Genomic DNA, 20,233 nt, shown 5'->3' with positions numbered 1-20,233 from the left:
GGATGGTGCAGGAGGGAGAGATTCTGGTTTCTGGACAACTGGGGTTCTTTCTGGGGAAGGTGGGACCTCTATAAACAGGATGGTCTACACCTGAACTTGAGGGGCACCAGTATCCTTGGGGGGAGGTTTGCTAGTGCTCTTTGGGAGGGTTTAAACTAACTCTGCAGGGGCATGGAAACCTGGACTGTAGCTTTAGGGTACAGGACCTTGAGTGTAGGGAGGTTAGGAACATGGCATCGATCTCGAAGGAGGGTGCCTGTAAACAGGAAGGTGGCTTGAAGTGTGTATACTTCAATGCCAGAAGTATAAGAAATAAGGTAGGTGAACTTGCAGCGTGGGTTGGTACCTGGGACTTCGATGTTGTGGCCATTACAGAGACGTGGGTAGAACAGGGACAGGAATGGCTGTTGCAGGTTCCAGGGTTTAAATTTTTTAGTAGGGTCAGAGATGGGGGTAAAAGAGGGGGAGGTGTGGCATTGCTTGTCAAGGATAGTATTACAGCGGTGGAAAGGACGATGGAGAAAGACTTGCCATCTGAGGTAGTTTGGGCTGAGGTTAGAAATAGGAAAGGTGAGGTCACCTTGTTAGGAGTTTTCTACAGGCCTCTTAATTGTCAGAGAGAAGTAGAGGAAAGTATTGCGAGGATGATTCAGGAGAAGAGTGAAAGTAGCAGGGTGGTTGTTATGGGGGACTTTAACTTCCCAGATATTGACTGGGAAAGCTATAGCTCGAGTTCATTAGATAGGTCGGTGTTTGTCCAATGTGTGCAGGAGGGTTTCCTGACACAATATGTAGACAGGCCAACATGAGGTGAGGCTATACTGGATTTGGTTCTAGGTAATGAACCAGGCCAGGTGTTAGACTTGGAGGTAGGTGAGCACTTCGAGGACAGTGACCACAACTCGGTAACTTTTACTCTAGTGATGGAGAGGGATAAGTGTGCATTGCAGGGCAAGAGTTATAGCTGGGGGCAGGGAAATGATGATGCGCTGAGGCATGACTTAGGATGCGTGGATTGGAAAAATCGGCTTCAAGGGAAGAACACAAATGATATGTGGAGATTGTTCAAGGAACAGCTAATGGGTGTCCTTGATAAGTATGTACCAGTCAGGCAGGGAGTAAAGGGTCTTGTGAGGGAGCCGTGGTTTAATAAGGAATTGGAATCCCTTGTGAAAGGGAAGAGGGCGGCCTATGTAAAGATGAGGCGTGAAGGTTCAGTTGGGGCGATTGAAAGTTATAAGGTAGCCAGGAAGGATCTAAAGAGAGAGCTAAGAGCAGCAAGAAGGGGACATGAAAAGTCTTTAGTTGGTAGGATTAGGGAAAACCCAAAGGCTTTCTATAGGTATGTCAGGAATAAAAGGATGACTAGGGTAGGTATCGGTCCAGTCAAGGATAGTAGTGGGAAGTTGTGCGTGGAGGCGGAGGAGATTGGAGAGACACTAAATCAATACTTTTCGTCAGTATTCACTCAGGAACAGGACATTGTTGCTGATGTGAATATTGAGTCACAAGTGATTAGAATGGATGGCCTTGAGGTATGTAGGGAAGAGGTCTGGGGAATACTGGAAAGGATGAAAATAGATAAGTCCCCTGGGCCTGATGGCATTTATCCTAGGATCCTCTGGGAAGCTAGGGAGGAAATAGCGGAGCCATTGGCCTTGATTTTTATGTCGTCGTTGTCTACGGGAATAGTGCCAGAAGACTGGAGGATAGCGATTGTGATCCCCTTGTTCAAGAAGGGGAGTAGGGATAGCCCTAGTAACTATAGGCCAGTGAGTCTCACTTCTGTTGTGGGCAAAGTCTTAGAGAGAATTGTAAGGGATAGGATTTATGAACATCTGGATAGGAATAATGTGATCAAGGATAGTCAGCATGGTTTTGTGAAGGGCAGGTCGTGCCTCACAAACCTTATTGAGTTCTTTGAGAAGGTGACCAAGGAAGTGGACGAGGGTAAAGCAGTAGATGTGTTGTATATGGATTTTAGCAAGGCGTTCGATAAGGTACCCCATGGCAGGCTAATGCAAAAACTACGGAGGTATGGCATTGAGGGTGCATTAGAGGTTTGGATTAGGAAATGGCTGGCTGGAAGGAGACAGAGGGTAGTAGTTGATGGTATAGGTTCATCTTGGAGTGCAGTTACTAGCGGTGTTCCACAAGGATCTGTTTTGGGACCATTGCTGTTTGTCATTTTTATAAATGACCTAGAGGAGGGGCTTGAAGGCTGGGTGAGCAAGTTTGCGGATGACACGAAAGTCGGTGGAGTTGTGGACAGCGAAGGAGAATGTGGCAGGTTACAGCGGGATATAGATAAGTTGCAGAGCTGGGCAGAAAGGTGGCAAATGGAGTTCAATGTAGCTAAGTGTGAAGTCATTCACTTTGGTAGTAGTAACAAGAAGATGGATTACTGGGCTAATGGTAGGCTACTTGGTAGTGTGGATGAGCAGAGGGATCTTGGTGTCCATGTACACAGATCTCTGAAAGTTGCCACCCAGGTAAATAGTGCTATGAAATGGGCATATGGTGTACTGGGCTTTATTGGTAGAGGAATTGAGTTCCGGAGTCCTGAGGTCATGTTGCAGTTGTATAAGACTCTGGTGCGGCCTCATCTGGAGTATTGTGTGCAGTTTTGGTCGCCATACTATAGGAAGGATGTGGAGGCATTGGAGCGAGTGCAGAGGAGGTTTACCAGGATGTTGCCTGGCATGGTAGGAAGATCGTATGAGGAAATGCTGAGGCACTTGGGGCTGTTCTCATTGGAGAAAAGAAGGTTTAGGGGAGATTTGATAGAGGTGTACAAGATGATTAGGGGTTTAGATAGGGTTGACAGTGAGAACGTTTTTCCGCTAATGGAGTCAGCTGTTACTAGGGGATACAGCTTTAAATTAAGGGGTGGTAGGTATAGGACAGATGTTAGGGGTAGATTCTTTACTCAGCGAGTTGAGAGTTCATGGAATGCCCTGCCAGGAGCAGTGGTGGACTCTCCCTCTTAATGGTCATTTAAGCGGGCATTGGATAAGCATATGGAGGTTATTGGGCTAGTGTAGGTTAGGTAGGCTTCGGTCGGTGCAACATCAAGGGCCGAAGGGCCTGTACTGCGCTGTATTTTTCTATGTTTCTATGACCCAGTGACACTGAAGCAATGGTGATTTATTTCCAAGTTAGGATGGTGAGTGGATTGGAGGGGAATTTGCAAGTGGTGATATTCCCATTAAGCTGATGCCTTATTCTTCTAGATATTAGTGATCGTGGGTTTGGAAGACGTGTATAAGGAGCCTTGATGGAATTTCTGCATGTATTTTGTAGATGATACACACTGCTGAGTGTTAATAGAAAAGGAAGTGATACCAATCAAGCAGGCTGCTTTGTTCTGGATGGTGTCAAGGTTACTGTGCGTTGGAGCTGCACTTATTCAGGTATGTGGGGAGCATTCTATCATCCTCCTGACTTGTGCCTTATAAGTGGGGCGCAAGCTTTCAGGAGTCAGGAGCTGAGTTATTCGCTGCAGTATTCTTAGACTCTGACCTGCTCTTGTAGCCAAAATACTTACATGGCTAGTCCAATTCAAGTTTTGGTCAATGGTTAGATTTTCTCTTGTTGGACATGGTCATTGCCTGGCACTTTTGTTGCATAAATGTTAATCACCATTTGTCAGCCCAAACCTGGATATTGGATTCATCTTTCTCATCTTCCTATTTCTGTACTCACTTGCACATAGCGCTGGTAGTAATGTGGAGATCACTACTTTAGAGATCCTGTTTGCTCATCTTCTACCTAGCTCCCTAAACGCCAATTGCAGGTCCATATTCCTGTTACTATCTGTGTCATTAGTACTAATGGGGATCATAACTGCTGCCTGTTGGCCACCCTTCCCAAAATGAATGTCCTGCAGCTGTTCTGTGACATCCCTAACGTTAGCAATAAAAAGGCAACAAACTATGTTAGAATAACACTATTGATCATAGAAATGCTGATCTGTTCCCCAAAATGATGAATCCCCATTAATACTGTTCTTTCCCCTTTTCTTTCTCCCCTGCCATACAATGGGCTGCCATCACTGATTACCTGAGCTTAGGTTTTGCTGTACTCCTTCAAGGATTCCTTGCTGTCACCATTATCCAGAATGTGAAGGTGCCGGTGTTAGACTGGAGTGGGCAAAGTTAAAAATCACATGACACAAGTCTTATAACTTGGTATTGTGCGAATTTTAACAATATCCAGAATGGGGAACTGGTTAATGTGTAGGACACCTGCAAACCTGCTGGTTTCTCTTGGACTGCCAAGAATCAAAGTTGCATAACTTCAGCAAACATAGAAAGGCTTCTTTCCACAGATTTCCAAAGGTTTATTTTATTTACATCAATCCATTTTTATGACTAGTCTAATGATAAAATGAAGCTATTTGAAAAATAACATTTCTTACCATTTGAAGAAAAGGCATTGAAGGGATATGCTTGTAATTTTCTTTGTCTTTTAAAATTAGAAAATGTGCTGAGTCACCTATTACTTTTTTCAAGTTCATTACTGAATGAAATAGTCTGTGAAGAGAAAGATCCAAGAACACAATAATTAAAATGCTTAATCTCACTTTTTTTGTCAGAGCATATGTGGAGACGTTTGCAGACTTCCAACAGCTTCTTCACTCACAGCACTATTCAGCCAGCACTTTTCAACATGTAACAGCACTACATATGCTTGATGCTATTGCTGATACGTAAATGAGGTGCTCTGATCTAAAAGTCAAGTGGTGAAATACAGATCATGAGCCAACCATTACAAAAGTTCCTAAATGAAGGTAGTAGATATGAAAATATTTACTTCACATATTTTACATATTTGCACATCACAGGGCCATACTTTTTAATTCAACCAGTTTCAGTCAATTCCTATTTTTAGGAGGACTTGTTATCATTCACCTTTGGCATATGATTAACTACAATTACAAATTCCCATCTCACTCTAAATAAAAATCAAGACCATAATCTGTATAACTAAAAATCAAAAATAAATTAAGTCAAAGACTTCCATATTCTACACAAAACATTCTTGTTCCCTTTCTTGGATCCCTAACAATTTCTTTGTGTATGTATTTATCTTTGAAGAACAATTCAATTAGTTGATGAATTGCATTCACCATTTAATTGTTGGAATAATGAGCAGAAACAAAACTGGCTGTCAAAATGGCCACCTGTGTATGAGCAATGGTGTCAGTTACTGGCGATTGATGCCCCTGAGTTAAAATGAATCGGTACATGCATGGCAATATCACTATGTAATCTGTGTAATAAGCTAAAATGATTTTGTGCATACTTGGCTGACATCTCTGCATTATTTGTACGCCTAAGGCCCAAGTTTTGGGAGTGGGGACAAAGTCTGGGAGCAGTGGCAGGGGTCGGTAGCAGGTCGGAGGCCAAGATTGGCACCGGCACCAAAGATCATGATAACAAAACCGGTCATTCAGCTGAGCAGTTTTTCACGGTGGGGGTGAGAGTTTGCACCTCTGTTTGGACATCAAGGCAGGAATGCAGCACTGACAGCACCAAGAAAATGCTCCACCCAGCAATCAGCAGTCAAATATTTATAATGTTAGAAGGCTGATGAAATAGATTACACTTTAGCTGGAAATCAACTGCATCTGTCACATCACAGTGATGTAGTACATCCGGTTGGGTTTCTGCACCTGCACACCCACCTGCCTCTCAGAGGGGGCATTCCCACAAACACAAACCTATGTTAATCCTAGAGTTCTCCTTTCATTCAAACGTTTGCTTCAAGAAAGCAAAAATTAATATTTAACTTATTTTCAATCCCTTTTCAGCATGTAAATCATCCTACAAAAAGCAGTTAACAACCAATAATATTAAGCAAATACACCACCTGCACTGCACCTATTGTCATAGAGCTTAAGTGAGATTCTGTACAAAGAGAAACCACAATATATATCCATCCTACATTCAGGAAATAAAGTGATTAAAATTAATAATTAGATCGAAAACAGAAGAAAATGTTTTCATGAAGTAATAGGTTGAGATATGCACCCTGTGGATATTTGGAGTGAATATCTAACAAATTTCATTCAACAACTCAATTATCTTCTTTTACACAATTATTTTAATTAGCAATCCCAACTTTAACAATTTAATCTCAAAAACAAAAATACCTAAATTCAAACAGAATTATTATATTTCAAACTTATTGTTTGTAATAAATACATATTTATTTTCTCAGTTAATTAACTTTATTTGTTTATCTTAACTTAACTTGGCTCTGGTTTGATTAGATTTCTACTAATCATGCCTACGTTGTAAGGGTCACCCTCAAAATGTTTAGGACAAAAACCTGCTTCTATACCTATACATCACTGGTCATTAATACTCTGAATATTTCATAAGTAAAAGGTAAAATCTGTAGTAGTATTCCCTACATTTTCAGTGCCAGAGTCAGCATTTTCAAAGTTTATTGAAACATTAACAAATAAAAAACAACATTAGATGTTCTTGCTTTTAGAGCCAAGGTAAAGAGATTTCTGGCTGATCCTGTTCAGGTGTTGTATTTTCTGAACTTTCAACAAATATTTTAACTTGCTAAATTCTTTCATGGGGTGAGTGTGTCACTGGCAAGACAAGTGTTTGTTGTCCATCTCGACTGCCCTTGAACTGAGTGGACTTTTCAGAGGGAAATTAAAAGTCAACCACAGAGTCACAGGTAAGAATAGCATATTTTGCCCCATAAAAAAATGTTAGCGACCAAGTGGGGATTGTGTTCCTGGAAGAAATTATATATGACACTGATCAGGACAATGAGACATTACAAGCATAAATAACGAAGTACTTGTGAAGCACAATCACTGTTGCACAGAGTGCGGAAGGCATACTGTACACAAGATACTCCAACAAATAGCACTGTAATAACAAACAGCAAACATCTTTTGTAATGAAACAAACTGTGAATGCTGGAAATCCAGAACCAAAGTAGAAATAACTGGAGAAACTCAACAGGTCTGGCAGCATCAGTGAAGTGAAAGTAGAGTTAAACATTTTGGCTCTTCCTAAGAACTGACAGTAGATAAGAAAATGTGATATTATATGCTGAATACAGGAAATGAAGGGTGAAAAGGAGTAAGCAACATGTGGAGACAAAGCCTGAATGGAGGGAAAAACAGTCAGCAGACCAAGGCATGGATAGTAAACTGGGGGAGTAAAAAATGATAACGGGGACTCTAAGTAGGTGCAAACGGTCATAATGGGTGCCATTGTCGGCTTTTCTTTCCCCCAGTTTACCATTATCCATCCCTTTGGCAGCAACTAGCAGGTCTGACAGCATTTATGTGAGAAAGCAGAATTAATGCTTCAAGTCTGCTGACACTTCATCAGAATCAATCCATGATGGAGCCTCTTTATCCTTCCTTGCATCACCAGCCAAGTGGTTGACAAGACAGACTACCAGTTACAATGAGTAAGGGATGAGCTTGTCTGAAAGGAAGGTTCAAGAGTTAGCCACAGAACCCATTCACATTTAGCATAGACGGGAGAAGATATGGCAGAAGCTTGTGAATGGAGCCTAGATACCCAGGTATGAGGTGTTGGAGTCCTGAAAGAGCAGCAAAATAGAAGGGGGTGAGACATTACTCCAATCGAAAGCTATACTATAACAGATTCAATGTCTTCAATGTGACCAAAAGGCAGTGCAAGCAAAGGCTTTGAATATTTACAGGTATGGTGGGAGATATCTATGCTATGTTGAAGTCAGACCTCTTGCTTCAAATGTGTGCCCACACATTGCCATTTGCATTCAGAGTGACTGCGGCCTTCAACCCCAAGCTAACTACTACCAGAGAATCTGCTCAAGATTTCAGCAACATTTTTCATTCAGCCGCACACCAGTGCAGCATGTCAGTCACTGTTTGATTTGGAAACATATTACATTCTCTACAGATTTGAAGTCACAGACTCAATAGCAGCAGGGCTCAGTTCAGTAGATGACATTTCACAAATCTAAGGTGTAATAGAACATAGAACAATACAGCATATAAGCACAGCAATAGGCCCTTCAGCCCACGATGCTGTACCAAACATTAAGCCAAATTAAGTTAATACTTTCTGCCTGTCCTTGGTCCACATCCCTCTGTTCCTTCCATATTCATGGGCTCATCTAAAAATCCCTTAAAAGCTCTTAGATTGCACTGATATCACCATCAAATCATTTGCGCAGAAGCCACATAGATACATAAATAGAACATTAGAGTAGTGGTGGGCAACTACATGATGTGACACTGTAAAAACATGAAGATGCTACTGAGGTGAAGGATGACTAGAGAAGAAATGGTGCTAGAGGATCCAAGACTGGTTTAGTACATGTTACTGGGGAACACTTATTACTTGGGTGGTTCTTCAAGAACACTTAAGGATCTGGCAGTACCTTCACCAGCCAGTACCTGGCAAGCCTTTGCCACACATTCCAACAAAATATATATTCCTCATATATTCCAGGAAAGACTCATTCTCCAACAACAGATTTAAGTCCACAAATACCCTTGATATAATCTGATCGCAAATTATTGAATTCTGCATCACCAGTAGCCTGGATTCAATCTAATTGGAACCCAGCAGCTATATTTAGACTTAGACTTACAGTGTGGAAACAGGCCCTTCGGCCCAACAAGTCCACACCGACCCGCCGAAGCGAAACCCAACCATACCCCTACATTTACCCCTTACCTAACACTACGGGCAATTTAGCATGGCCAATTCACCTGACCCGCACATCTTTGGACTGTGGGAGGAAACCGGAGCACCCGGAGGAAACCCACGCTGACACGGGGAGAACGTGCAAACTCCACACAGTCAGTAGCCTGAGTCGGGAATTGAACCCGGGACTCTGGCACTGTGAGGCAGCAGTGCTAACCACTGTGCCACCGTGCCGCCCATGGAGATCTGTATTGCAGAGATCGGCTCAGCGCAGACTCACGGCAGTGACAAGGTCAATAGAGGCAAGATTATGCTGAAGAATGGCAACACGGTTCTGTGACAGCAACATGGCGTACAGACTTGATGCTGGATGAATGCTTACTGCTGGTAATGATATCAGTGTTGGGGTGGAAGAGCCCATATCCAGGCTCATGGCTGAGCACTTAAAGATTAGATTAGATTCCCTACAGAATGGAAACAGGCCCTTCCGCCCAATAAGTCCACACCGACCCTCCGAAGAGTAACCCACCCAGACCATTCCCCTACCCTCTATTTACCCCTGACTAATGCATCTAAGACTATGGGCAATTTAGCATGACCAATTCACCTGACCGGCACACCTTTGGATTGTGGAAGGAAACCGGAGCACTTGGAGGAAACCTACGCTAAAGAGGACTGTAACATTGAACTTTTAATTCTTTACTTTTCTACTTTATTCCTTAAGATTTTGTACTTAGGATCCTCTACACCTAAGATGGTGCTGGAGAATGGCGACCTTGTCTTTGCACTGTACTCCTGTATCCCTGTCTTTGAGCACATGTGACAATCGAATCCAACTCTAACTCTACTTGAGGTTTCGTTTGTCTATCGGACTGTAGCATATATTAGAGTCTCTCAAAGACCTGGAGATTGTCACCTAGTTGTGTAGTAAGATCAGGTCTACATACTGATGAGTGAACACTAATAGGCTTTATCAAACCTAAGAGACCATGTCTCCTGGAGCCTCACAGATCTATGTTAATGCATAAACCCAGTAACAAACTATTTCAAGAGTAAAGCTACTGTTGACCCTTTACTTCCCCAACTTCTTTGATTGAACACTTAATAACCAAGAACATTTAACCATTAATATCTAACTCCTCATCCCATGTCCACTCCCTACAAGTCTCTGTTGATTGAGGTCTTAATCTCTAATAGTACTCTCATCTCTCCTGGAGGACATGTTAGTAGGTACTGTCTTGGGAAGCATGTGCGTGAATGAAATGCTTGTTTCTCACAACAGCTCTTTCCTAGGCTGCATTGCAGTGAAAAGTAATGCATAACAAAATAATGGATGACCTTCAGATATTTAACTATCACAAACCCTGCAAGACGAAAATGAAAAACTGAAATTTTGCCTTTCACTTCTATCTGTGGCACATTTCGAGGCAGAGATAAATCTGTTGGTTGAAAAGAAGGATAAACTCTCGAGATGAGGCAACGAGAACTTTTACATTACTCCCAGTGTAAGATTTTCACTTTATGTAGATATTGACATTCAGATTCACATTTGCTTCTGTGACGCTGCTCCTCTCTGGGTAAAAACGTTGCCAGAACTCCATCAGTAAGTAGAAGAGCATCATCATCCATAAAGAAATAAACTTTGGTACCACAATCTGAGAGAAATTCAAACATTGCACTGATGATTTCTGCTAACTGGGCTACTATTCACCCAGTCTGAAGCTTCACTACTTATACATTTTTGTTGAAACCTTGAAAACTCATTCTTAAATGACTGGAGATCATTTCATTCTCATAAACTTCTCTATTATCGGGACCATTTTGTTGCCTGTATAAAATTCTGAAGCTTTGTTGGTTTAATGGAAGAACTATAAACACCTTCTCAGCCACTTTCTCTTCAAGTGTTATGATCTCTGTCGCTGTTCAGTACTCTTAATTGAAATGACTTACATTCATTTGAGTTTCCTAAAACTTTGTCAAAATTAATCTCTAATGGTATTGAGGTGCAGCTAACAGCTGTTGATGTCTTTCTGCTTCCTTTTAGTGCTTCTATACAAGAGAAGTTTTTTTTTATCTAATAGTGGTTGCTGATATTGTTGCTATTGTTGCACATCATTGGTTATCTCGCCATCCAACCAATCTTCCTTCTTAGTTATCCTAGTCACCACAAAGGTGCTTTTCCTAAAAAGAGACAGCAGAATCTTTACAAACTCGGCACCAGAACGCAAGGCTGGAGGAAGATCCAGACTTCTGCTTCCACTAAATTGACACCAGGACTGGTAGCTTCATCTTGCGCTTTCTTTAGGGTACATTGACAAAGGTCTAGAATGTTGTCTTGTGATTGGTACAAACAGCACCAAAGCTGAAAGTAATCAGTTTTGAAGAAAATGAACATTTCATATTGTCTTCTCTCAGTTCCAGACATCCGGTCTCTGTAGTGAAGACTAATTCAGAGCACAATCAGTCAACTCAGTGCCTTCTGCATCTTCTAAAAAAAAAAGGTGCAATGGTACACAAGCACATTCACTTTATGAAAGTGACAATGCAGAACGACTACTAGAAATCTGTGATCTCTCTTTCCTTGTCGCAATACGTAGCTTATATCTGCTCTTTAACTCTGATTTTAATATCTCCAATATCCAAAAGATGAATGGAAAACAGCTGGAGAATTCTTGACCTCAACTATGGAACTGCTTCTGTAAGAGTGGACACATAGGCTGCTATATCCATTTATTTGTCATAAATCATAACCTCCACATGCTAGAATTCATCTTGTGGGTCTGCACAATCATGGAAGTTAAAACTGATTAGTGGATTTGTTACAATTGCTAAGAAGAATTCATCCTGTTCCTGTGTCCTCTAATGCTGGGACATCAACAACTGCTCTCTTCTGTGCTTAATTTTCTGTCCTGCTGTTGCAGCTCTGATATGCTCTTAGCACTCAAGACAGTCTAAAATTTTACATGGGTTGAGCTCTCACCAGAGGAGTTCTTTAATGTAGTTGACATTGCCATGTTTCTTCGCATGCTTTCTAGTATTTTCACAGTGCTTGTTTCTTCCTGATCCCTGTAAATCCTCTGATTGACTGTAGTATCTTACCCACCCCACTATGGCCAACAGTTTTTGCTTGCAGTTCGCCTGGTGTGGACTTTTGCTTGCTTTTCCATCACAGATTAGCATTTTCCCTCTCTATGGCCTAATGTTTACATGGGCCTTGAACACCAGCACCTCGCAGCAGTATACACTGTGATCAGATTGTTAAGCTGGCCTCACTTTTCACCTACGGCACTGTATAGCTGCTGGGTTTCACTCCAAGCGCACCTTGCTGCTTGCCTCTGGTTTCATGGATTTGGCCACTGCCACTACATGTAGTGAGATTACACTAAGGTGAACATTAACCAACTTTATTAAACTTAACTGACTAAAAGAGTTGATAAGAGACATACTTTGAACCCTTCAGACTCAGATTTCGCTTTTCCATGGTCTTTCAACATAATATAGGTCCTTGTGCACAAGGTCAGCAGCTTTTCTAAAATATATAGTTAACCCTTTACTTCAAGTGCCAAAATGAAGTCTACCCCAACGTTAAGAGTGCACTCATGCAGTGCAAGACAGGACTCAGCATTTGCAAATATGCCTGCTGCACCAACAGAAAGGTAACATCTGTGTAGGACAAAGCCCACGGTGTGATGGGCAACCATTCACTTACTTCAGCAATACTGGCAGACTTCAGTTAGTTGCCACATTCAATGCAGCAAATTACCATGTCAGCCCACAGTCTTTAACACATAGAAAGCCAAGGACATCATTTCTATGTTAACTCCCACAAATCCAAATACAATCTTCATTCAATGCCATATATAGTCCTGACTTGTGAAGTCACTACTGTACATTCACAGAATATGTACAGAAACAATGTCACCATCAGACCATTCTAAGAATCTATACCAGATAGATTGTCACATCACAATTTTTCCACATAGTCTCCTCAAAAACAACTATGGATGGAGATCATATGGATGAAGGGCCCACAACGTCCACACCATTTGGTACAGCACTAGAAGTATTACTGAAAATCTGACATTCCTATGCTAGACATCCATGGTCACACCCTTCATTGGTATCATGTAATTGAAAGACATACAACTGATCACAATCTTCATTTACACGACTAAGAACATGTAGTTTTATGTTTAACAGGTAATTATATGAGATATACAGCAGGTATACACCTAAACATCTCATTGTTTCAATTGTAGAATGTATTTACAGCCAATGAAAATCTCTATTTACAATGAGACAGAACAATGAGAAAAAGGGTCACTGGACACAAAATGTTAACTCTGATTTCTCTTCAGAGATGCTGCCAGACTGGCTGAGCTTTTCCATCTTCTTCTGTTTTTGATGCCGATTTTTCAATTCTGGGTAAACTATAAAGGACATACTGATGGAGAATGAAGATACAGAAGGTGCAGTGCAAAAAAGTTGGTGAAGATGATGCAGGTTACCACATAACATCTGTGCCTTTTCCTTATTTCCAGAGAAATTAGGCCATGTTTACTTTCTCCATTTGCTTCATATAGAAATATTTAAAATCTGTTTTTATATTTCTTGCAAATCCACTGTCAAATTCTCCTTTGTCTTTCTTTATCAATATTTTCAGCCTCCTTGTTGAACTCTAAAATCTTCAAAGTCATCAAGATTGCTACTCTTTCTGACAACATTACAAGACTCTTCCTTGATTTAATGTTATCTTTAACTCATTGTGTTAGCCATGATGGGAATACCTTCATTGTGGGACATTTCTGCCTTAAAGGAATGTTTATTTGTTGCAAATAATACACAATCTTTTTCAGTACTACTTCCTTATTTGTATTAATGAATTTATTTTGTTGGAGGTGATCATTACTTGACACTTGTGTGACACAAATGTTACAGGCTTTGGATCAGTGCAAGCTAGTATGTGGTCTGATCTCAGTCCCTTTGGTAGAGACTGTTTGATTATCTGAGGAGCTGCTAATGGTAAAATTGCATAGTATGGCAGTTTCAATGAAAATCCCCATTTTAGACCTTGTGAAGGAAGGTAACCAATAAACCAGTTAAAACAGTTCAGCCTAGGATATTTCAAATTTATAATTTAGACAACTCTGTTAAATCTCCTTTCAGTTTTCTTGAAAATTAGATCTTCTATTAGAACTATAAGGACAGTACAAGCTGATTCCTATTTCAAGAATGGGTGCTGGTAGTTTTAACTATAAGGAAGCATTCAGAGAACCCAAATGCAACTTGCCCTAGCTGCACAGTGGATGTTGTTCAAGCATTCTTTGGAACATGTTTTGCCAATATTTGTTACTATTTAACATGGGAATGCAAGTAAAAAGAGAAAAACTGAATTAAAACTCTCTGTGCAAGATGTAAATGAGCCTCAGTTACCTGTGTTTTTGTGAACAAAGATTGTTTTACATTATGTAAAAGAGTATCACTTGCGCTCATGATTTCCAAACACACAGGTGTTGAGGAAAACCAACTGTAACACTAAGTTCAAAACTCAGATGCACTAAACAGAACTGCATGTAAAAGAAAATTACTTGTTTACCATCCCATTTTAACATATTAAATAAATCAGTTGCATCGCAGAAAATAGCTGGAGAAATTAATCTCTTTCCATTATATAAAACATAATCAAACATAGTTTTATGAATTAAATGTGAAAACAAATCAGATCAGGACTCAGGTGATAAAGCAAACTGGATTGACTGACCTCCCTCTCTCATATTTTATATTAAAATATAATTTTATAAAATCAAATTCATTTACAAGTTAGTCAAGCACTCATGAAATATTATCACATCACTGTAAAGATAAATTCAAAACCAAATGTACAGAAAACTAATTTAAAACGAGTTCTACAATATAGTATTTACCTGGTCCCATAATCTACAACGACCCACTCTTTAGCGGTTCCAGTAATTGCGTCATGATGCTGGAACAGGCCAAGGTTTCGTCTTGCTTCTGTGAGCAATTTATAATCTTCAGATGAAGGGAACATTGTCATTTTATTGGATTGCTGAGCACCCACTAATGCTAAAGAGTAAAGGATTTCTGCTGCCCTGCAGAGGAAAACAAAATATATAACATTTATTTTTAAGGTAAAAAGGGTCAACAGTTCTTCCTGATGCAGGAAATGTCAAGTAAATTTTACATCATTATTAACTTAAAGAAAAATCCATAATCAAGATTTAATATATTTTAAATATAATTCAATATGAAATCATTGCAAACAACTGCATGTAAAAGAAAATTACTCATTCTTCATTCCATTTTAATGTATTAAATGAATTTCTTCACAAACTATTAAACTGGATTCCAAGGAATATTTTGCTTTGTTCATAAGCCTCACATTCTTTGGGAAGGAAGGTTCTATTATTCTCCACTGCCCAAATAATATTGACACTTTTAAACTGTTTCCAAATGAGTTAACCCTTGGTAATATTCAGATATTTGGGTATATTAGTGCAATCCCCTCAAAAATATGAAAGGACCACTACTTTTTAAACTAACTTTATTAAAATTATTCAATTTAGTCAGATTGAATTTGTCTCATCTCTGAATTCTTCATGTAACAGAGAGACCATGCAAAAAGAAGAGTGAATTGGCTGGTCAGACTGCTGAGTTTTAAACAAACAGAGTTTATTCACAAAATTATGGAATGAAACACAACAAAGTGAAAATTGAATACCTGAATAGCTTATCCTATCTGAACCAGACAGGCTATCCTGGCTTAATGATGCTGTTCCAAAATACTTGCAATAGTCTCAATAACAAACCCCTTAGCACTAAGAGTAAAAATTACAAAAAAGTTTACAGGTTACGAAGTCAGAAGGAGGGCAAGTACCAAATTGGACTTGCTTCAGCAGCCTTTCTTCACACAGTCCCCACTGCAACTATCTAAACAAAGGCTAGCTGCACAGCTAGCTGGCCACTCCAGTTTGATGATACCAATTTTTTTAAGACATAAAAGCTTTAGGCCTGAGGTATTATCTATGAGAGGTAAGCAAAAAGGGTCCCAATAAACCACTCAAATTACCCCATCTCTGAAAAAACCCAAGGACAATCTAACGTTGTCAAAAAGAATACGCTTGTCACAAGTGCCATGGACTCTTGTCCATTCACCTGAGAGATCAAAGTGCCTTGGGTCAGCAGTACATCTGAAAAATGGAACTCTGCAGCACTCCATCAAGATGGCAGCGCTGGCAAGGTAGGTAGCATTTGGGCTCCTGAGCTCAGCCCTCTAGGCCAGCTCTTCCTCTTCCCTTTCCATCTTTTTTCTTTTTCTTTATCGTCTTATAGTTGGCAGTGATAGAGGTGTCATCACAGAAGAGGCTGGAGCAGAACTCATGGCAAAGATGGTGAGGTGGTGGCTGCAACTTTGGCTGCATGGTGAGCCTGAATCAGGACTCCTAGTGATGCCACCGAGGCAGCTGCCGCATCTTTAGCTGCATGTTGGACCCAGCTTGGAACTCTTAGCAATGTTGGCAAGGCAGCAGCTTTGAGCGTTGGCACCAGGAATTCCTGGGGCATTGGCAGAACCTGGAACAGGGACTCAATGCAGCGTGGAGATCAGAACAGTTTACAGAAACCCTGGAGACTATAAGAAAATTGGGAGCTGTGCTTGTTAAGAAGAGCTGGAAAGTTGAACATTATTTCTTATTTTTCTGTCTTTCTAAATTTCTGCCAATCGAACATAAGATGATATATTTAAGTAATTTATTTCTATTCATTCCGCAATCGAAAATAGCACCAGATTGCAGCAACAAAACACTTTTTACTGTATTTTTCTAAATAATTATGACAATAAAATCATTCATTCATTCTCTGGGTACTCAAATGGAGTGTCAGCATTGATCTTTGCTATGGACCTTAGAACTCTGGACATTGAGTTACAGTCAACTCTTTACACTGGAAGACCAATTGGTTTCAGGCTGATCAAGATCATCTTTCACCATGTTGATCGTCGTCCAAGTGCAGTCGTTAGTTTGCTGCAGTGTGTCCTCCAGGGAGTGCCGTATTTCGGAGCTTCACAGAGACATCATTCTCCGGATCTTCTTTGCAAAAACATACTCTGGAAGGAGATGTGTGACAGTCTCTTTGCCAGTGCAGCCATTTCAAGGGCAGCATGCAGTGGCAAACAAGAGACCAGACATGCATTAAGGGTCTAGTGGGTAAGCCCTTCTCACTACTAGCCAAGCTGCATCTTGGTGCTTCAGTAATGAGCATTCTGCCAAGTGACTTTCATGGTCTGCTCAGGGAACCACGCCACAGAACCCACCCTCTCCTTTTCCTGGTCTCGAGGACACTATATATTGACCACTTTCTGATGGCTTTTTTAAAACAATATTTTCCAAAGCACAGGTGATACAGAACTGTCCAACTACCTATAGTGCTCAACAGCAACGAGGCCAGGCTCATCCCTTATAACAATAGGGAAGGTAGAACATCAATACATAGTGACACTTGGTGTTTCTGTACCAAGGGTCTACGCATAGCTTGATGTAACCACACACAGAGGTGGTTATCAGGATGAAGGCAGCATTGGATACACCTTTACTCCACATTATCCAGAGCTTTGTACATGGTGTCCCTGTGGATCCAGTCCATCTTCGACCTCCAGATGTAGTGGAGGATATCTTGGGTGAATGCAAAAGTGAAATTTCAGGGAATGGGCCTGACCTGCAGCATGTGCAGCAACACAGAGTACCTCACATCTGATAACCACATTTTTATCCACAATGGAGGGGAAGCGGTGCTCCCATCTGTCTAGTTTCTGCCTTGTCTTGGTAATACATTCCTCCTGAGTTTTGGAACAAGCCATGGTCTCTTTGAACCATATTCCCAGGACCCTCTGGTAATCTGTCCTGACGATGAAGGAGATAAAGGATTGGTCAGCCCAGTTTCCAAAGAGCATGGTCTCACTCTTGCCTCGGTTTACCTTGGCTCACGAGGCCACTTCCAACTGGTCACAGATGCTCACAAGACAGCTGATCCAAGCAGAAAATGGTGATGTCATCCATGTACAGGGAGGTTTTGATCTGCGGGCTTCCACTGCCTGGAATAGTCATCCCTGTCAGACTTGCATCATTTCTGATGGACTCGGCAAAAGATTCAATACAACACACAAAAATGACAGCAAAGAATTGCATGTCTTCACTGACTCCAGATCTGACTGGGAAGCTTTGATTCCCACCCATTGATTGAGAATGCATTAATGATGTTGGTGTCGAGCTGTTGGATATAATTCTGGAATCTCTCCCCAAAACCCATTTTGGAAAGCATATCCCACACGTAGATGCGCAATAGCGTCTCAAAGGCCTTCGCCTGGTCAATGCTGACGAGGCACGTGTCCAAACCCTTGTCCTGCACGTAGGTGATTGTATTCCTAATGAGCGCAGGGCTTTCAGAGATCTACCTGCCCAATACAGTGCAGGTTGGTCAGGGTGAATCACCAACCCCAGAGCAGACCTGACCCAGATAGTAGTGACATTAGTCAGGATTTTATAATCCACACTTAGAAGCAAAACTGATCAACATTTTCTAAATTTCCTCTTTCACCCCCTTCCACTTATAGATGAATGTGGTAACACCTTGCGTCATGAATTTGTACACGCTATGTGCCAGAAGCATACAATCGTACAGCTTCAGCAGATCCTGTTCAATCAAGTCCAACAGAGCCGAATACAACTCGGCCGATAAGCTGTGGTTTCCTGGCACTTTATTCTTTTCAAAGGACTTGAGGGTCTTGGTGAGATTATGGGAAGATAAGCTCTGTGAGCTCTCAACTCAAAACGTCAACACCCAGTCCTGATGAAGGGTCTTGATACAAAATGTCAACTTCTCCGCCTCCTGATGCTGCCTGGTTTGCCGTGTTCTTCCAGCCTCCTGTTTGTCTATCATGCAAAGATAACAGCTGGGTCAACCTTTCCTGCGTGATGTTATTGAAGACCTCCATAATAAAGCATAGGAACGACTTGAAGACTGGGCCATATGTGGACTTTGCATTATATAGTCCAGCAGAGAAAGTTTGATTGATCCTCAAGATGTCAACCTGAGATGACGCTGCCAAACAATCTTCTTCCTCCAGGTTGTGGATCACAGAGCTCTTCCTGTACACCTCCTTGAAGAACAAGTGCCAGGACATCTCATCCTGTTCCACAAAGTGTACCCTGGACCAAATGATTATCTTAAAGGCCTCGAGGCAAAGAGTGAGGCTGGTTGGCTCTTCACCTCCTGGAGGTACTCCTTGACATCAACCCCTATTGTTTGCAGCAGGAATAAGTTCTGCATGCTTTTAAGAAGTTTTACCCATCTGTCACCTTTCTGAACATCTTTGAGAATGAAAATCCTCTTGATGTTCCCCTCAACTGCCTGCCAATCTGTTGGAGACCTAAAGAGGGATTTCATGGTTCTCCAACCTGTGGAATCCCTTTTGACTCTTCAATGAGTTTTGGAGTCAACAGTTTCACACTCAACTCTGCAGGGGTGCGCGCCACAATGCTTATAACAAAATGGCTGACCAACAGAAAGGAGCAGCTTGCTTTAGAATTAAAACACAAGATGTCTGACTGGAGAGGAATAAGACTAACAGTCTGTTCCAGCCTTTAATTAAAGAAAATAACAACATCTTTGAACAAAGTTACACCAAGGCCATGAGTACGCCATTCCAGAAAGTGTTGATAAGGAGTCTCTGAAATAGACAAGCGACTAATCCTAGCTGTAATTAATGGAAAAGTAAATGCCCAGAGAATGAATGAACATTAAGAATGACATAAACCCAGTAACTCCCTTGAGTACAATACAAGTTATTTTGTAGTTTTTTTTAATGAATTACTCTGTAATAGGTTCCAGTTAGAAATTGCCTTGGCAATCATAAGGACAGTTTTAAGCATAAAAAATATATACATTTAACCAACACTGAAGTATTAAAGAAAAAGCACTGACACCTATATTTAAAAGTTAATTAGCTCCAAGAAATACTATCCTGCACCCTGAACAAAACAGATTGCTTACAGCCCAAAGTATACAAGTAGGAAAAACTGTATTTAACCTTAGTTTATAACTAACTTCCTAACAAAAATAAATATTACAAATCTTATAGTAGCTAGTTGAAACTAACTGTCTTCTGTACTTTTGCACGCATAATTAGGACAGTGAATAACTGAATTTGATAAAGACAGCACATGATACAATAAATAATTAAATTCAAACAGTCTACAGATAAAGCCAACCTCAGAGGCCTGAAGGAGTGTAGCAATAAACTTTGGAATGTGAATGAACAGAATGCACAGAAAGATCGCAAGGCCTGGAGATTGTAGCATCTGTTAAACACCATGAGAGGATGGGAAGTTGAGGCTGATCAAATGGCTGTCTATCACTGCTTAGGTATTTTACCAGACTGGATGTATGGGTTAGGAGGGAAGGACTGCAGTTACATTGTATGCAATCATTGTAATACAGAAATTTAAAAAATACTACTTTTTACTATACGTGTTAGA

General features: G+C 40.8%; 1 protein-coding gene across 2 annotated transcripts in view; it reads right to left on the bottom strand.

Annotated features, from left to right (window-relative positions):
- Positions 1-20,233, bottom strand: part of man2a1 (mannosidase, alpha, class 2A, member 1) — a 219,479-nt gene that overhangs the window by 98,853 nt on the left and 100,393 nt on the right. For both annotated transcript variants that reach the window (XM_060837296.1, XM_060837306.1), the window contains 2 exons: positions 14,609-14,794; positions 4,421-4,535 (listed from right to left, as the gene is read on the bottom strand). In XM_060837296.1, coding sequence (XP_060693279.1) covers positions 4,421-4,535; positions 14,609-14,794 — 301 coding nt within the window. The remainder of the gene's footprint in view (positions 1-4,420; positions 4,536-14,608; positions 14,795-20,233) is intronic.

Source organism: Hemiscyllium ocellatum, chromosome 2 (assembly GCF_020745735.1).
Source record: "Hemiscyllium ocellatum isolate sHemOce1 chromosome 2, sHemOce1.pat.X.cur, whole genome shotgun sequence".
NCBI classification, from domain to species: Eukaryota; Metazoa; Chordata; class Chondrichthyes; order Orectolobiformes; family Hemiscylliidae; genus Hemiscyllium; species Hemiscyllium ocellatum.
This window is presented reverse-complemented; position numbering and strand designations above follow the sequence as displayed.